At 32.0% G+C, this 14,734-nt stretch overlaps 1 protein-coding gene across 1 annotated transcript in view; it reads left to right on the plus strand.

Annotated features, from left to right (window-relative positions):
* Positions 1,050-14,734, plus strand: part of LOC109831470 (DEAD-box ATP-dependent RNA helicase 3, chloroplastic-like) — a gene marked incomplete at its 5' end in the record, with an annotated part of 19,284 nt that continues 5,599 nt past the window's right edge. Inside the window, 6 exons of the mRNA XM_020398789.1 lie at positions 1,050-1,421; positions 1,787-1,904; positions 1,952-2,385; positions 2,873-2,971; positions 3,553-3,777; positions 14,121-14,498. Of these exons, the coding sequence (XP_020254378.1) occupies positions 1,050-1,421; positions 1,787-1,904; positions 1,952-2,385; positions 2,873-2,971; positions 3,553-3,777; positions 14,121-14,498 (1,626 nt within the window). The remainder of the gene's footprint in view (positions 1,422-1,786; positions 1,905-1,951; positions 2,386-2,872; positions 2,972-3,552; positions 3,778-14,120; positions 14,499-14,734) is intronic.

The following is a 14,734-nucleotide window of genomic DNA, read 5'->3' on the forward strand; positions in this document are numbered from 1 at the left end:
CGGTGGTTCTGTATACAACAGGTTAAAAGACAGAAAGGGGTAAATTAGGGGCTGTTTGAATAGGTTTTTTTGGTGGTAAAAGAGTGGAAAGCTGTCAAAAATGTCAGCTTTTGACAGCTTTCCCCCAAAATCACATCTTAAAAAGTTTTTTTGGTGGTAAAAGAGTGGAAAGCTGTCAAAAATGTCAGCTTTTTACAGCTTTCCCCCAAAATCACCTCTTAAAAAGGTGATTTTGGGGGAAAGCTGTCAAAAAGCTGCCATTTTTGACAGCTTCCCCACTTTTACCACCCAAAAAAAAAAGGAATAAAAAAATAAGAACCAAATAGCCCCTTAGGGGCTGTTTGGTTCATGTTTTTTAGGTGGTAAAAGAGGAGAAAGCTGTCAAAAGCTTTTGACAGCTTTCCCCCAAAATCACCTCTTAAAAAGGTGATTTTGGGGGAAAGCTGTCAAAAAGCTGCCATTTTTGACAGCTTCCCCACTTTTACCACCCAAAAAAAAAAGGAATAAAAAAATAAGAACCAAATAGCCCCTTAGGGGCTGTTTGGTTCATGTTTTTTAGGTGGTAAAAGAGGAGAAAGCTGTCAAAAATGTCAGCTTTTAGACAGCTTTCTCCCAAAATCAGCTCTTAAAAAGCAGATTTTGGTGGAAAGCTGCCAAAAAGCTGACATTTTTGGCGGCTTTCCCCTCTTTTACCAAAAAAAAAACTAATCCAAACAGACGAATAGGAAGATTTGGGGATACGTAGGCAAAACCCCTGACCTAAAACCCTCTTGACGTATCATCTTCAATATTTTATTCTATCTATAAATACTGCGCGGAGAAGGAGGTTGGAGAGGAGGCGAGCCTTATCTCCAAATTCACATTCCTTTCTTCATCGTCTTCAAAGACTTGAAGGAGGAGGAGGAGGAGGAGCTTGTAGAGATCTTGCTTCCTCATTCAAATTCACTGAATTTGGAATTACATTGGTGTCCATGGCCTCCTTGTACCAGACCCTCTCTTTTCCCTTTTTCCACAAAAAACCCCATTCTTCTTCTTCTTCTTCTTCCGCTGCTGCTGCTGCTGCTGCTGCTTCCATTTACGCCACCACGAGAAACAAGGATAAGGTCCCTCTTCTCCTCCTTCAGAGGAGCTCCAGCCGGGGCCGGCTGCCTCTGTCGGCCATAGCGACGCCCAACTCTGTCCTCAGCGAGGAAGCGTTCAAGGGTCTTGGTGGCTTGGACAGCGCCAGCTCCGCACCCTCCCTTCAATTGGAGGAGGAAGATGAAGAGGAAGAAGAGGTGGGGACCACCGGCGATGATTACCTCTCCGATGACGAGGAGGAAGCAGAGAAGGACGAGCTCGCCATTCCTAACCTCGGCCTCCCTCAGAAGCTTGTGGATTCCTTGCTCAAAAGGGGAATTGCTCGTCTCTTCCCCATCCAGGTACCATTTCTTAGCCCCCCCACCCAGCCAGCATTTTTGCTCTCCCTTCAATTTGTTTGGTTGGAACTGTTCTTTCTTTTCAAAAATAAAAAAATAAAAAAAATCACACTAATATCTTCAACATACCACTTTGACATGATGAAACTCTAAAAGTCCGTACTTTGTGAATAACTATGTAGAATTTTTTCTTCTTCTTTCAATTACTACTTTGCTTACTTCCAAGCTTTGCTGACGCATTGGCCCCCTTATCATAGTTGCTGCTCTGGTTCTTTGCTATTTGTCGAATGCAGCCTGTAATGCCACTATCAATTATCATAGATATCTACTTTCCGTCGTAATTGCAATGTGCGTTGTTTTCTTTTCAGAGGGCTGTGTTAGTTCCTGCTTTGGAAGGACGAGACCTCATTGCTCGGGCAAAGACCGGAACCGGTAAGACTTTGGCCTTTGGAATTCCCATCCTTAAGCGACTTACTGAGGAAGATGAAGGACAATGTACTGTATCTGGAGATGCGCACTTTAGTTTAACCACTGCTTGTTTACTTCGGTTAGGCGGTCTGGCCGTCTTCCTAGGGTTCTTGTTCTAGCACCCACAAGAGAGTTGGCTAAGCAAGTGGAAAAAGAAATCAAGGAATCTGCACCTTATTTTAGTACTGTATGTGTATATGGAGGTGTTTCTTACAATGTCCAGCAAAATGCGCTTTCTCGTGGTGTTGATGTGGTGGTTGGGACTCCCGGACGGATCATTGATCTGGTTAATAGCAATAGTCTTCAGCTAGGAGAGGTTCAGTACTTGGTTCTTGATGAAGCAGATCAGATGCTTGCTGTTGGTTTTGAAGAAGATGTGGAGGTTATTTTGGAAAAGCTTCCATCAAAACGTCAAAGCATGCTTTTTTCCGCTACAATGCCTGCTTGGGTGAAGAAATTGGCTCGGAAGTACCTCGACAATCCTCTGACAATAGATTTGGTAGCTCTCTCATCTCTACACGTACTTTATGATGTTGGGTTAATTTACTGATTCATGCATATGGAGCACAACAATTCTCTGAACATACTCAATGATAATGCAATTTAAGCTTTCCATAGTAAGGTGTAAACCAGTTTCTTCAAGCTATTCACTTCAAGTTTAGCAGATACCGGTCTGACTCTAGGCTAGTGACAAAAAAAGTGAGCATTTTTGTGTAAATGCGACAGCTTCTGTGACTCCTTTATAAGTACGTGCTGTTTATTGACTAGATGCAAACAATTAGATTGAAAACTTTGAAGAAAAAAAAACTGAAGCTTCACACAGATTCATCCTCGGACTTCACTATTAGAGTTCTTAGTTATATTGGCTATATCTGCTCTTATTGTTGTGCATACACATGTAGAATATCTTCTTTTTAAAATATCGTCTTGACTTTTTGCGGTGTCAAGTATCTTCAATTCACTTCATACTCTCAATTGTTATGTAGGTTGGTGATCAGGATGAAAAATTAGCAGAAGGAATTAAACTTTATGCAATATCATCAACTGCAACGTCAAAGCGTACTATGCTCAGTGACCTAATTACGGTATGTTGGAAAGACCTATTTTTCTCATTTGATAATACAATTAAACTTTATGCATATCATCAACTGCAATGTCATGCCGGCTTTTGAACTTCTAAGTGACTGGTACAACGATACTTCTCCTAAACGTCACTATCTTGATGTCTCGCATGAATTTATTTTGATATTCTAGCAAGCCAGTTTTAAGTACTAGAGTAGTGTGATTATAAGATTTATATGAATTCCTTGCTCTTTGAATTGGGACAATACTTAATGGGATTTATTGAATGTATGTTGCTTGAGTTCTAATATGCATCAAAATCCTTTCTTCTTGCACTTTTTTCCCATAGTTCTGTACTTTAGCTAGTTTTTTATTGTCTTCATGTATCTAATTTTGTTTATTTTGATGGTGTAGTATTAGATATTGTTACTTTTCTCATTTCATTTGATTCTGGCAATTTCTTCACTTAGCTCATTTTTCTCCTATCATCTCTTGTTGCTGTCTGCAACTTTTATTGCATGGTTTGCATATGCGAGTTTATTGTTATTATTGAAAGTTTTTCATTTTCTTGGTTTGTTATTGAGAAGACCAATTACTATTTTAGGTGTATGCAAAGGGAGGAAAGACCATTGTATTCACACAGACAAAAAGAGATGCTGATGAAGTATCTATGGCCTTGACCAACAGTATAGCCGCTGAGGCTTTGCATGGGGATATATCTCAACATCAAAGAGAAAGAACACTGAATGGTTTTCGTCAAGGGAAGTTCACTGTACTTGTTGCCACTGATGTTGCTGCGCGTGGTCTTGATATCCCAAACGTTGATTTGGTAAGTTTGTAGACATAGTTTTATTTTTCAAAGGTTTCTACCTGCACTATGTTGACACAATCGTCTCTGATACCAATTGTTGGAAACATTCGTCCCCGATACCAATTCTTGAGGATTGGCGATCATCACGGAAACTATCTCGTATCTCCCAACAAAATCTTCGTCGTCTTACTAGGGCAATCAATCACCTCGGCAACAGGGAAACACCAAGAACAATATTCGAACAAATCGAAAACTAACAATTATGTAGAAAAGCAATCAGATGCAAAGACATAAAATTTATGTGGTTCGACAGTTGCTTACATCCAGGAGAAGAGATTTGAGTCTTCTTTATTCCCAGAGATTACAAAGATTTCATCTTTCTTGCATTTCTCAAGCAAACCGCTAGAAACCCTCTTTCTATCTCATCTAAAAATCCTCAGAAATCTTAGCTTTCTCTCTTTTGTTTCTTCTCTGCAACTAATGCACTATGCAACTCACTTTTTTTTAATGACTAGTTTTTACACACGTGCAATGCACGTGATTTAATACTATGATTAAGTATTTTTGGCAGTTTGTGCTCATTTTTTTCTTTAAACTCTTACATCCCAATTATTTTTTTATGTTTATTTAAATAGGATACACCCAATTTAAATTTTCATGTTGATATTTGAATTGACAAAAAACAAATATAATTTAAAAATAATTTGAATTTTCATATTATTTTTGACCGATATGAAACTAAGCTTTATTTGAGAAAGTATAGCATTGTAAAGTAAAAAATATTAAAATAGTGTTATACAAGGAATGTGAATATTTAAACCAATATGGCAAAATGATTGATTTAAAGTATGTTAAAACGATGCAAAAGAGAATATGAAGTTTATTCCTAATCATTGATAGACTTCATAAAAAAATATAAATTAAAGATTAATGCTAACTCTAGTATACTTTTATATGATAAAAACATCCACATAAGAATATAAAAGTACTGAAAAAATTCATGAAACTCCCTTCTAAAGATTCCTAATTTCACTCAAAATAATTAAACTATTTTATAAAATATTCAGAAAATATTTTTTTTATTTCTTCTATTTTATTTTTTATTGAGTTAAGATCAATCCTTCTTCAGGTTTATCATTTATCATTTCTTGGGCAATTCTAGAGTATTGTCTTCATCATCTACATTAATTGTGACATCAGGCTAATTTTGTATTTTTTTATGCTATTATCTTTCATGGGCTCGTTAATTTTTTATCATCTCATTTAACTTCACAAAGAAGTCAAATATACTTATGATGTTCAACACAAACTGCTCAAAATATAGACTTTGATTTTTTTTCTATTTCAATGAGAATAAATATTAATTTCATATATATAAAATTCTTTGTGTTCCTAATTTATTACTTAAATAAATTAGAAGCTATCTCTTTATTTTCCTCTAAAATGAATTCTTTTGATGTGCATCCAATAAGAATTTCTGTTATTTCAATAATATTACCTTTGCTCTATCCCTGTCATTTTCCATAAAGATCTAAACTAAATACCTGCATTATTCATTACCAATTTCTCTTCGATTATAATATTAATATTTAATTTGAATAACACAGTATGGAATTTATGAATACTTACTAATTTTTCTTATGTCTTCCATGGAGGTTTTTTCTTTGATTAGGATAACGTTATTAAATTATTTTTAATGTAACTCATTCAGTGCTTCATTGATAGATATGTCTTATGTTAATGTCAATTCAAGTGATTCATTGACGTTTTCTGAATTTTAGATTTATTTCCATCACTTTCCCATTTGCAATGGAAATAACTCAATTCTTTTAAAGTTATCTCTAAATATTCTAATAGTTTCTCTATATATAATTCCTTGTATTCTTTTACCCTATAAATATTATTAACGTCAAAGATTAAAGTTTCTAAATTAAAATCAATTAATGCTAAGGTATAATATTATAGTGTTTTATCATTTCTATGGATTTAAACATCTATCAATTAATGTTACGAATGTATTTTTGCTACCCTAACTTATTACTAAAATTATATAAAATTATTTTAATTTATATAGTGCCGATAAATTTTAATCTATAATATTTTTAAAATTTTTATCCATTAACCGGATGTTTTAATCAATTTTTATTGTTTTTGTTTACCAGTATCAACTTAGACTATTCTTAGATGCTGAAAATGGATAGTAAATCCCTAAATTAGAAATTTTAATATATATATATATATATATATATATATATATATATATATATATATATATATATATATATATATATATATATATATATATATATATATATATATATATATATATATATATATATATATATATATATATATATACTAAAATTTAGAGGGTGTCTTTTACAATTATTAAAACTATAGATTAATTTTAAAAAATATTAAATTTTAACGGTCTACTAATCGATGAATTTGATGTGTGCTAGTTAAAAATTTTGAAAATTTAGAGTTTGTTTTACGATTTTTAAATTTTGAAGGAGTTTTTTTTAATTTTGAGGTTAATTTGGGCAAATTTTAATTTTTTAGGTGTCTAAGGGTAATATCTTGAATTCATCTTATGTTATTTACAAATTTTAGAATTTTAGGGTGGCTTTTTATAATTTGAACTTTTGAAGGTGTGAAGGTATTTCTATAATTTTTGAGATATTGAGGGTGTTAATTAAAAATTTTAAATTTAAATGTCAAAATTTTTAGGTGTATCATGGTAATCTCTTGAATTCATCTGTGTTGTTTGTAAGTTTTAAAATTTTAGAATTTTAATGTGCTTGTCTGTAATTTAAACTTTTGAGGGTGTTTCTATAATTTTTGAGACATTGAGGTGTTAACTGTAAATTTTAAATTCTTTGCAAACTGATGTTAATTTTTTAATTTCATATTTTTTATTTTAAGTTTTGAGACATTGGGATGATTTTTATAATTTTGAACTTTTCAGGGTTTTTCCTGCAATTTTAAAACTTTTTATGGTTTTTTACAATACTTCATGTATTATGATATGTTATCTACTTGTAATTTCTTTATCTTAACAAACTAATGTCTTCCATGGAGATTTTTTCTTTGATTAGGATAAAGTTATTAAATTATCTTTTAATGTAACTCATTCAGTGCTTCATTAATATTTTTTCTTTGATTAGGATAAAGTTATTAAATTATCTTTTAATGTAACTCATTCAGTGCTTCATTAATAGATATGTCTTATGTTAATGCCAATTCAAGTGATTCATTGACGTTTTCTGAATTTTAGATTTATTTCCATCACTTTCCCATTTGCAATGAAAATAACTCTATTCTTTTAAAGTTATCCCTAAATATTCTAATAGTTTCTCCATATGTAATTCCTTGTATTCTTTTACCCTATAAATATTATTAACGTCAAATTTAATTATTTCAAAATTTTAAAAACATACCCTTACACTACAAAAAATTCAAAAGAAACACATTCACATTTGCAAGAGATGACTAAAATGCCAAACACTTACATAATCAACACAAATGCCGCCACCCTCACACAAAAGTCATTTCAAAATGTCCTCACACTTTTTTTTTCATGCACACACGGTGTGCCCCAGAGTGCAAGTCGTATATTTAATTGAAGCTTCCTGTTTGAGAGCCATGTTTCTAGAATGGGTTAAATTCACATAATCGTTTAGATGTCAATTTATGCCCATACCCATTTACCCATCTGGCCCACCCATTATTTGCCCGTCCAAAACCCACCCATTTAATTAAATAGTTTTTACACACGTGCAATGCACGTGATTTAATACCATGATTAAGTATTTTTGGCAGTTTGTGCTCACTTTTTTCTTTAAACTCTTACATCCCGATTATTTTTTTATGTTTGTTTAAATGGGATACACCCAATTTAAATTTTCATGTTGATATTTGAATTGATAAAAAACAAATATAATATAAAAATAATTTGAATTTTCATATTATTTTTGACCGATATGAAACTAAGCTTTATTTGAGAAAGTATAACATTGTAAAGTAAAAAATATTAAAATAGTGTTATACAAGGAAGGTGAATATTTAAAACCAATATGGCAAAATGATTTATTTAAAGTATGTTAAAACGATGCAAAAGAGAATATGAAGTTTATTCCTAATCATTGATAGACTTCATAAAAAATATAAATTAAAGATTAATGCTAATTCTAGTATACTTTTATATGATAAAAACATCCACATAAGAATATAAAAGTACTGAAAAAATTCTTGAAACTCCTTTCTAAAAATTCCTAATTTCACTCAAAATAATTAAACTATTCTATAAAATATTCATAAAATATTATTTTTAATTCTTCTATTTTATTTTTTATTGAGTTAAGATCAATCCTTCTTCAGGTTTATCATTTATCATTTCTCGGACAATTCTAGAGTATTGTCTTCATCATCTACATCAATTGTGACATCAGGCTAATTTTGTATTTTTATGCTATTATCTTTCCTAGGCTCGTTAATTTTTTATCATCTCATTTAACTTTACAAAGAAGTCAAATGTACTTATGATGTTCAACACAAACTGCTCAAAATATAGACTTTGGTTTTTTTTCTATTTCAATGAGAATAAATATTAATTTCATATATATAAAATTCTTTGTATTCTTAATTTATTACTTAAATAAATTAGAAGCTATCTCTTTATTTTCCTCTAAAATGAATTCTTCTGATGTGCATCCAATAAGAATTTCTGTTATTTCAATAATATTACCTTTGCTCTCTATCCCTCATTTTCCATAAAGATCTAAACTAAATACCTGCATTATTCATTACCAATTTCTCTTAGATTATAACATTAATATTTAATTTGAAGAACAAAGTATGGAATTTATGAATACTTACTGATTTTTAAGAATTGAGGGTGTGATTTGTAATTTTTAAAATTTTGAAAGAGTTTTTAAAAAAATTTACTTTTAAGTTTGGTAGTTGTAAATTCTATATTTCATGTGTTGGTGGTAATTTTTTAAATGTTAGTATATTTCTTGTAACTCTAAAATTTAGAGGGTGTCTTTTACAATTATTAAAACTATAGATTAATTTTAAAAAATATTAAATTTTAGCGGTCTACCAATCGATGAATTTGATGTGTGCTAGTTAAAATTTTTGAAAATTTAGAGTTTGTTTTACGATTTTTAAATTTTGAAGGAGTTTTTTTTAATTTTGAGGTTAATTTGGGCAAATTTTAATTTTTTAGGTGTCTAAGGGTAATATCTTGAATTCATCTTATGTTATTTGCAAATTTTAGAATTTTAGGGTGGCTTTTTATAATTTGAACTTTTGAAGGTATTTCTATAATTTTTGAGATATTGAGGGTATTAATAAAAAAATTTAAATTTAAATGTCAAAAATTTTAGGTGTATCATGGTAATCTCTTGAATTCATCCGTGTTGTTTGTAAGTTTTAAAATTTTAGAATTTTAATGTGCTTGTCTGTAATTTAAACTTTTGAGGGTGTTTCTATAATTTTTGAGACATTCAGTTAACTGTAAATTTTAAATTCTTTGCAAACTGATGTTAATTTTTTAATTTCATGTTTTTTATTTTAAGTTTTGAGACGTTGGGATGATTTTTATAATTTTGAACTTTTCAGGGTTTTTCCTGCAATTTTAAAACTTTTTATGGTTTTTTACAATACTTCATGTATTATGATATGTTATCTACTTGTAATTTCTTTATCTTAACAAACTAATATTATTTTTATGTTTTATATATTTTATTAATATTATTTTTTTTAAATTGTTAAGCTAAACATGGTTCACATAGGATTAGGATAAGATATGATTATGATTAGGATAGATTAAGATATAAATAAAATATTCAAAATAGTGAAGGATAATATTGACCATTGAAAATTAGAATTTGATTATAGATAAGGACTATAAAAGGGTATATTTGTCTAAAAAAGATTTTCCGAACTCGTGCTTTTAAAGGGAGTATGATTTTATTTGCAATGAGTATCTGAAGAGGTATTAAAAGAGCTTTTCCTTATCTTTAATTCATTTTGGATTCATTCTTTTACTTTGATGATCAAATCCTAATCCTCTTCCCTTCTAATTCAATGTCAGATGTAATTGTTTCTTTCCAATCATTTTCAAATCCTAATCCAAGTCCAACTAGGATTACTTGACTTACAAAGATAAATCCTAACAATTTTCACCTTAAACTTGTGTGAAATCACGTTCGGAACTGACCATTCCTTCGTTGTAACCTTCTGCATTGTAAATCGAAAATTTATGGAGATCTAACATATGAGAAATCTATCACCTTATGCCCCTCTCTCGAACGGCTCAGTGGGCTTATTACTTCTCCCCGATCGATGTCAAGTCCTCTGTTGACTTGACACCAACCCGCTTTACTTCGTACTTCAAGCTCGACTCTAGACTTGTTGTAGGCTTCTTCGTGACTCCATCTAGAGTTGAAATCCCATGTTGGGTCTACTAAGGAACCCAAATTTGGCACAAATCCCTCTTCCTCGTGGCCTGATGCTCCCTTGAAGGCAAGTGGCTCGGTACCCCCTTGAAGATGAAGCTCCACCTCGTACATTGTTCCCTTTAGACACCTGATATAAGCCATCTACACACTTCTTTTCAATCAGGATGTGATTCCTTCTATGGTATACGATGATGACTCCCTTGTGCACTTAGGTTCGGTAGTCTTCCGAGTCAAGCACCCATAATGCTATTAGATTGTGTCACTTTTTGGACTAACCGAATATCGTCTAAAGAAAGCATACGCTCCCTCCCCTTCCAACTAACGTGACTGTCCTTCTACCTGCAACCTTGCATCTCAAGCCATTAGCCATTTAGACAGCCTCCTTGACTCTTTGCATTGAGGAGTCAACCAGGCTCATTTGGGAACATATATGTGCCAATGTCCTAGAATCGAATACCCAATCAACATAAGAAGTAGTGTCAGAAACCATCAACATCCTGACTTGTGGACTTTCGTCAATCTCAAAAATGATCAATGCGTCTGCTCAATGATCTTCCTTGATACCTGCTACATATGATGATTGGGTCATAGTCCCTTCCTTCATCCTCTGTCCCTTCAACCACTCTTGCCTTTGTAAGCAGTCATTTTTCAAGTGAACCTTCCATTAACCAAAGAAACACCACTTAGCCTTTAACTTTGTCCCGTTTGAAGATCACTTCCCTCCATCTACCCCTGACTCATCACTAGCATGAGATTCTTCTCGTGGAAAGATATTCTATTAAAACATGTGATTCTAATCCTATATGATCAAACTTAGTATATTGTTTGTTTGTCAAAAAACCTAGGACGTGAAAAATATTTTTGCCAGACTTTGTCTAGAAGATATTTTAACTAGGGGTGGAAAACAACTGAATCGAAGCGAATACCATAGTACTCATATTCAAATTCAAATTCGGTTTGCTTCAGCGAATTCGAATACGTGTTGAATAGTGAGAGGGTGTTCAAATTTGATTTAACTTATAATTATTCACGAATGTTTTGTAGCCCATTTGGTTGAGACTTAGCTTTGATCTTAGGTCTTGAGTTTGTTTCCCTTGTTGATACGGGTGTATCTTCTCTTCGGAACTTAGCGATCTTCATGTGAGCTTGAGGATAGATGATTCTCATGGTAACTTGAGAATAGAGGTGTAAAACAATACAGTGGAACGCAGGTCGAAGCGTGGAACGAGACGGCGAATCGAAGAATCGAAGCATCCAGTTTTCAGCCCGTGAGTCGATTCATACATGCACATGAGTCGACTCATCAGGTTGAGTCGACTTATGCCTGTCATGAGTTGACTCACGAAACCCAGCCGTTTTGTCAAAAGTTTCTGATTAGTCAACTCATGCCTGTCATAAGTTGACCCATGTGTCATGAGTCAACTCATATATGTACATGAGTCGACTCATCGATGGTTTCCTGGTTCGTTTGGGTTTTTGTTTGCACGAATTCTTGTGGGGTTTGGGTTTGATTATTTATCACTTTGTCATCCACGTTGTTACACCTATATAAGAGATTGTTTTAAAGGTTCTAATCAATCAAATATAATCAAAGAGAGATTTTAATTAAGAGAGATTATGGTTTAGAGAGAATTAAGAGTTTGTTCTCGATTCTAGTGAGATTGTGAGAGAGATTGTAATCTTTTCATATCATAATCTAGAGAAGGCATTTTCCTTCATCACCACTGAATTGTTCTTGTGTTTTTGTCAACCTCTTCTCAACCCACCTTTGATAATTCTGCGATCAAAGGTGCTCGCACGGCGGCTCGTATCATTTGTTGATAATTTCTTTGTTTTGTCTTTTTTTACATTTTGCTTGACTACTTATGATATTTCACTACTAAAGCTATTTTGTTTATATATTTATGAATTATTAGTCTATACTTATAAATAGTTACAGTAATATTTATAAGATCATATTTCATATAACATAAAAATTAGTATAATGTAAAAGTAGAAAACTATTTCATTATAGACTAGCAAACTTCTTTAAGCATTTAATCTTTTTCCATTACTTTTAACCTATATTTATGTATTGTAATTCAAACAAATATGAATCCACATTTGATTAACTTATGGATATAATCTAAGTTAACATTAGAATCATAATTTATTTCTAATAGATATTTTGTTATGATATATAGGGTTGTGATAAATATCTCGAGTGCCACTTTATAGTATAAATAATCTATAATAAATTAAATTTACATAAATCAAACGTAAAACATAAATGAATATTTAATAATCAACCGAATCGAATGTACTTTTGGTTAAATTCTATTTGTTTATGAATCAAATACTAAAAAAATATTCGTTTACTGTGAAGTGAACCACCAAATCGAATATGACAGAATATCTAGACTGATAATAACCAAATTGCTTATTACTTATTTGATTCATTTCCACCCCTAGTTTTAACTATTGAAATTAACAAATAGAGAAACTTAAATCATGGAAACATGATTTTGATTTGCAATTGTTTAATAGCCTAAGCTTTTATTGTCACTTTTATAAGAAGGCAAGGTGTAAAACTGATTTGTTACTGTTATTTTTGCCAAAATATGTTTTGATCTCCTCCAATTATTTTTTAATCATTTCGAAGGTGGTTTATCTCATGAAATAGTTTATTATATGGGTTCCCCTGATATTGGTACCTTAAATCTTTCATATTTTGGACCTAGTCCCTCATATCATTTAAATTGCTATTACATCCCTCAAATCTTAAGGTGTTTTGAAATTAGTCTCTCAAATCATTGAAAGTGAAATTAGGTCACCCAATTCTTAAGTTATTTCCAAATTAGTCCCTCCACTCAAGAGGAGATGAGCAATTGGAGGGATTACCAAGTAAAATCTATTGTTATGGACTGTCACGCCCCCAATTCTCATAAGTTGCTTCAAATTAATCCCTCTAATTGCTATTTATCCTTTTTGATTAGAAGGACTAATTTGGAAATAACTCGATAATTGGGGGATTTGATAGCAATTTCTATGGTTTGAGGGACTAATTTCAAAATACGTTAAGATTTGAGGGACCTAATAGCAATTTCAATTATTTGAGGGACTAATTTAAAAACATGAAATATCTAAGGGACTAATATTAAAAAAAACCTTATTATACTTAATAAGTAGATGTAGAGTTGTTTTGTTACAAAACTCTTGTCAGTAACAAATTTTAGATTATGTTAAGAATATTGGTACTTGCAGGCTGTTAAGAATCTTAGCATACACCTCTAAGTTAATGGTTCTCATTGCCAAACTCGTTTCTAGTTAGATATTATAAAGCGTATTTGAAAGTCGAGATATACTCTGCATCCCTAGGATTTCTAAAATTGTTTTTGTTATAGGTCGTGTTTAGTGTGTAATATTGTATCAAATTTTAAAATCATAGGGTTTATATTTCAAGCGAGTTTTAATTTCTTTCCTTCATTTTAATTTCCAATTTTCAAAGGATTTGGAAGCTCATTGTAAGTTTGTAACAATACAGTATTTTTTTATAGGAATCTTTGGCAAAGTAGAAAAATCTTGCCAAAGCCAAATAATCAGAAAGGCTTTGCAATATAGTACACTATCTGGCTTCTTCACATGGCACAATTTTGTAATTAAGGTGTCAATTTCTAGTTAGCACCTAGAGTTTTGTGAAACATGCAGTATAGATGTAATCATAACTGAACCTCTCGATACTCCTCGGGTATCTGTCTTATACTTCTCAAACTTGACTTTGATCTTATAATGGAATAGTTTGTTCTGTAAATATTCTCTGAGTATTCAAAATGCGGTTAGTTATGTCAATTCTGTGCTGATACGTTGCTATAGTTTTAATTAGAAATCTGAACTATTCTCCCTTTTTTTCTTCAGATTATTCATTATGAATTGCCAAATGATCCAGAAACTTTTGTTCATCGCTCTGGTCGTACTGGACGTGCTGGAAAAGAAGGCACTGCTATACTGATGTTCACTGGTAGCCAGAGGAGAACTGTTAAATCTCTTGAACGTGATGTAGGATGTCATTTTGAGTTTATCAGCCCTCCTCAGATTCAAGAGGTGCTGGAATCATCATCAGAGCAAGTTGTTGCAACATTGCAAGGTGTTCACCCTGAATCAGTACAATTTTTCCTCCCGACAGCACATAAATTGATAGAAGAGCAGGGTACAGATGCTCTTGCTGCTGCATTGGCTTATTTAAGTGGCTTCTCTCAACCACCATCTTCTCGTTCTCTCGTCAGCCATGAGCAGGTGGATACAATTATTTGTTTTCGTAATAGAAAAACTTTAGTTAGTAGTGTACAGAACCAATATGACAGGTGATACTTCTATGTTTAACATTGACATGGATATGATAGAGAATACAGACGTGACATGATTCAAATGGATGGATAAACTAGATCCTCTAAAACTGAGCATATAGACATGATGTGACGATATTGGATATACACAAACGTATACAATGATACAGTCACGGATAGATAGAG

The sequence above is a fragment of the Asparagus officinalis genome, chromosome 2 (assembly GCF_001876935.1).
Source record: "Asparagus officinalis chromosome 2, Aspof.V1, whole genome shotgun sequence".
NCBI classification, from domain to species: domain Eukaryota; kingdom Viridiplantae; phylum Streptophyta; class Magnoliopsida; order Asparagales; family Asparagaceae; genus Asparagus; species Asparagus officinalis.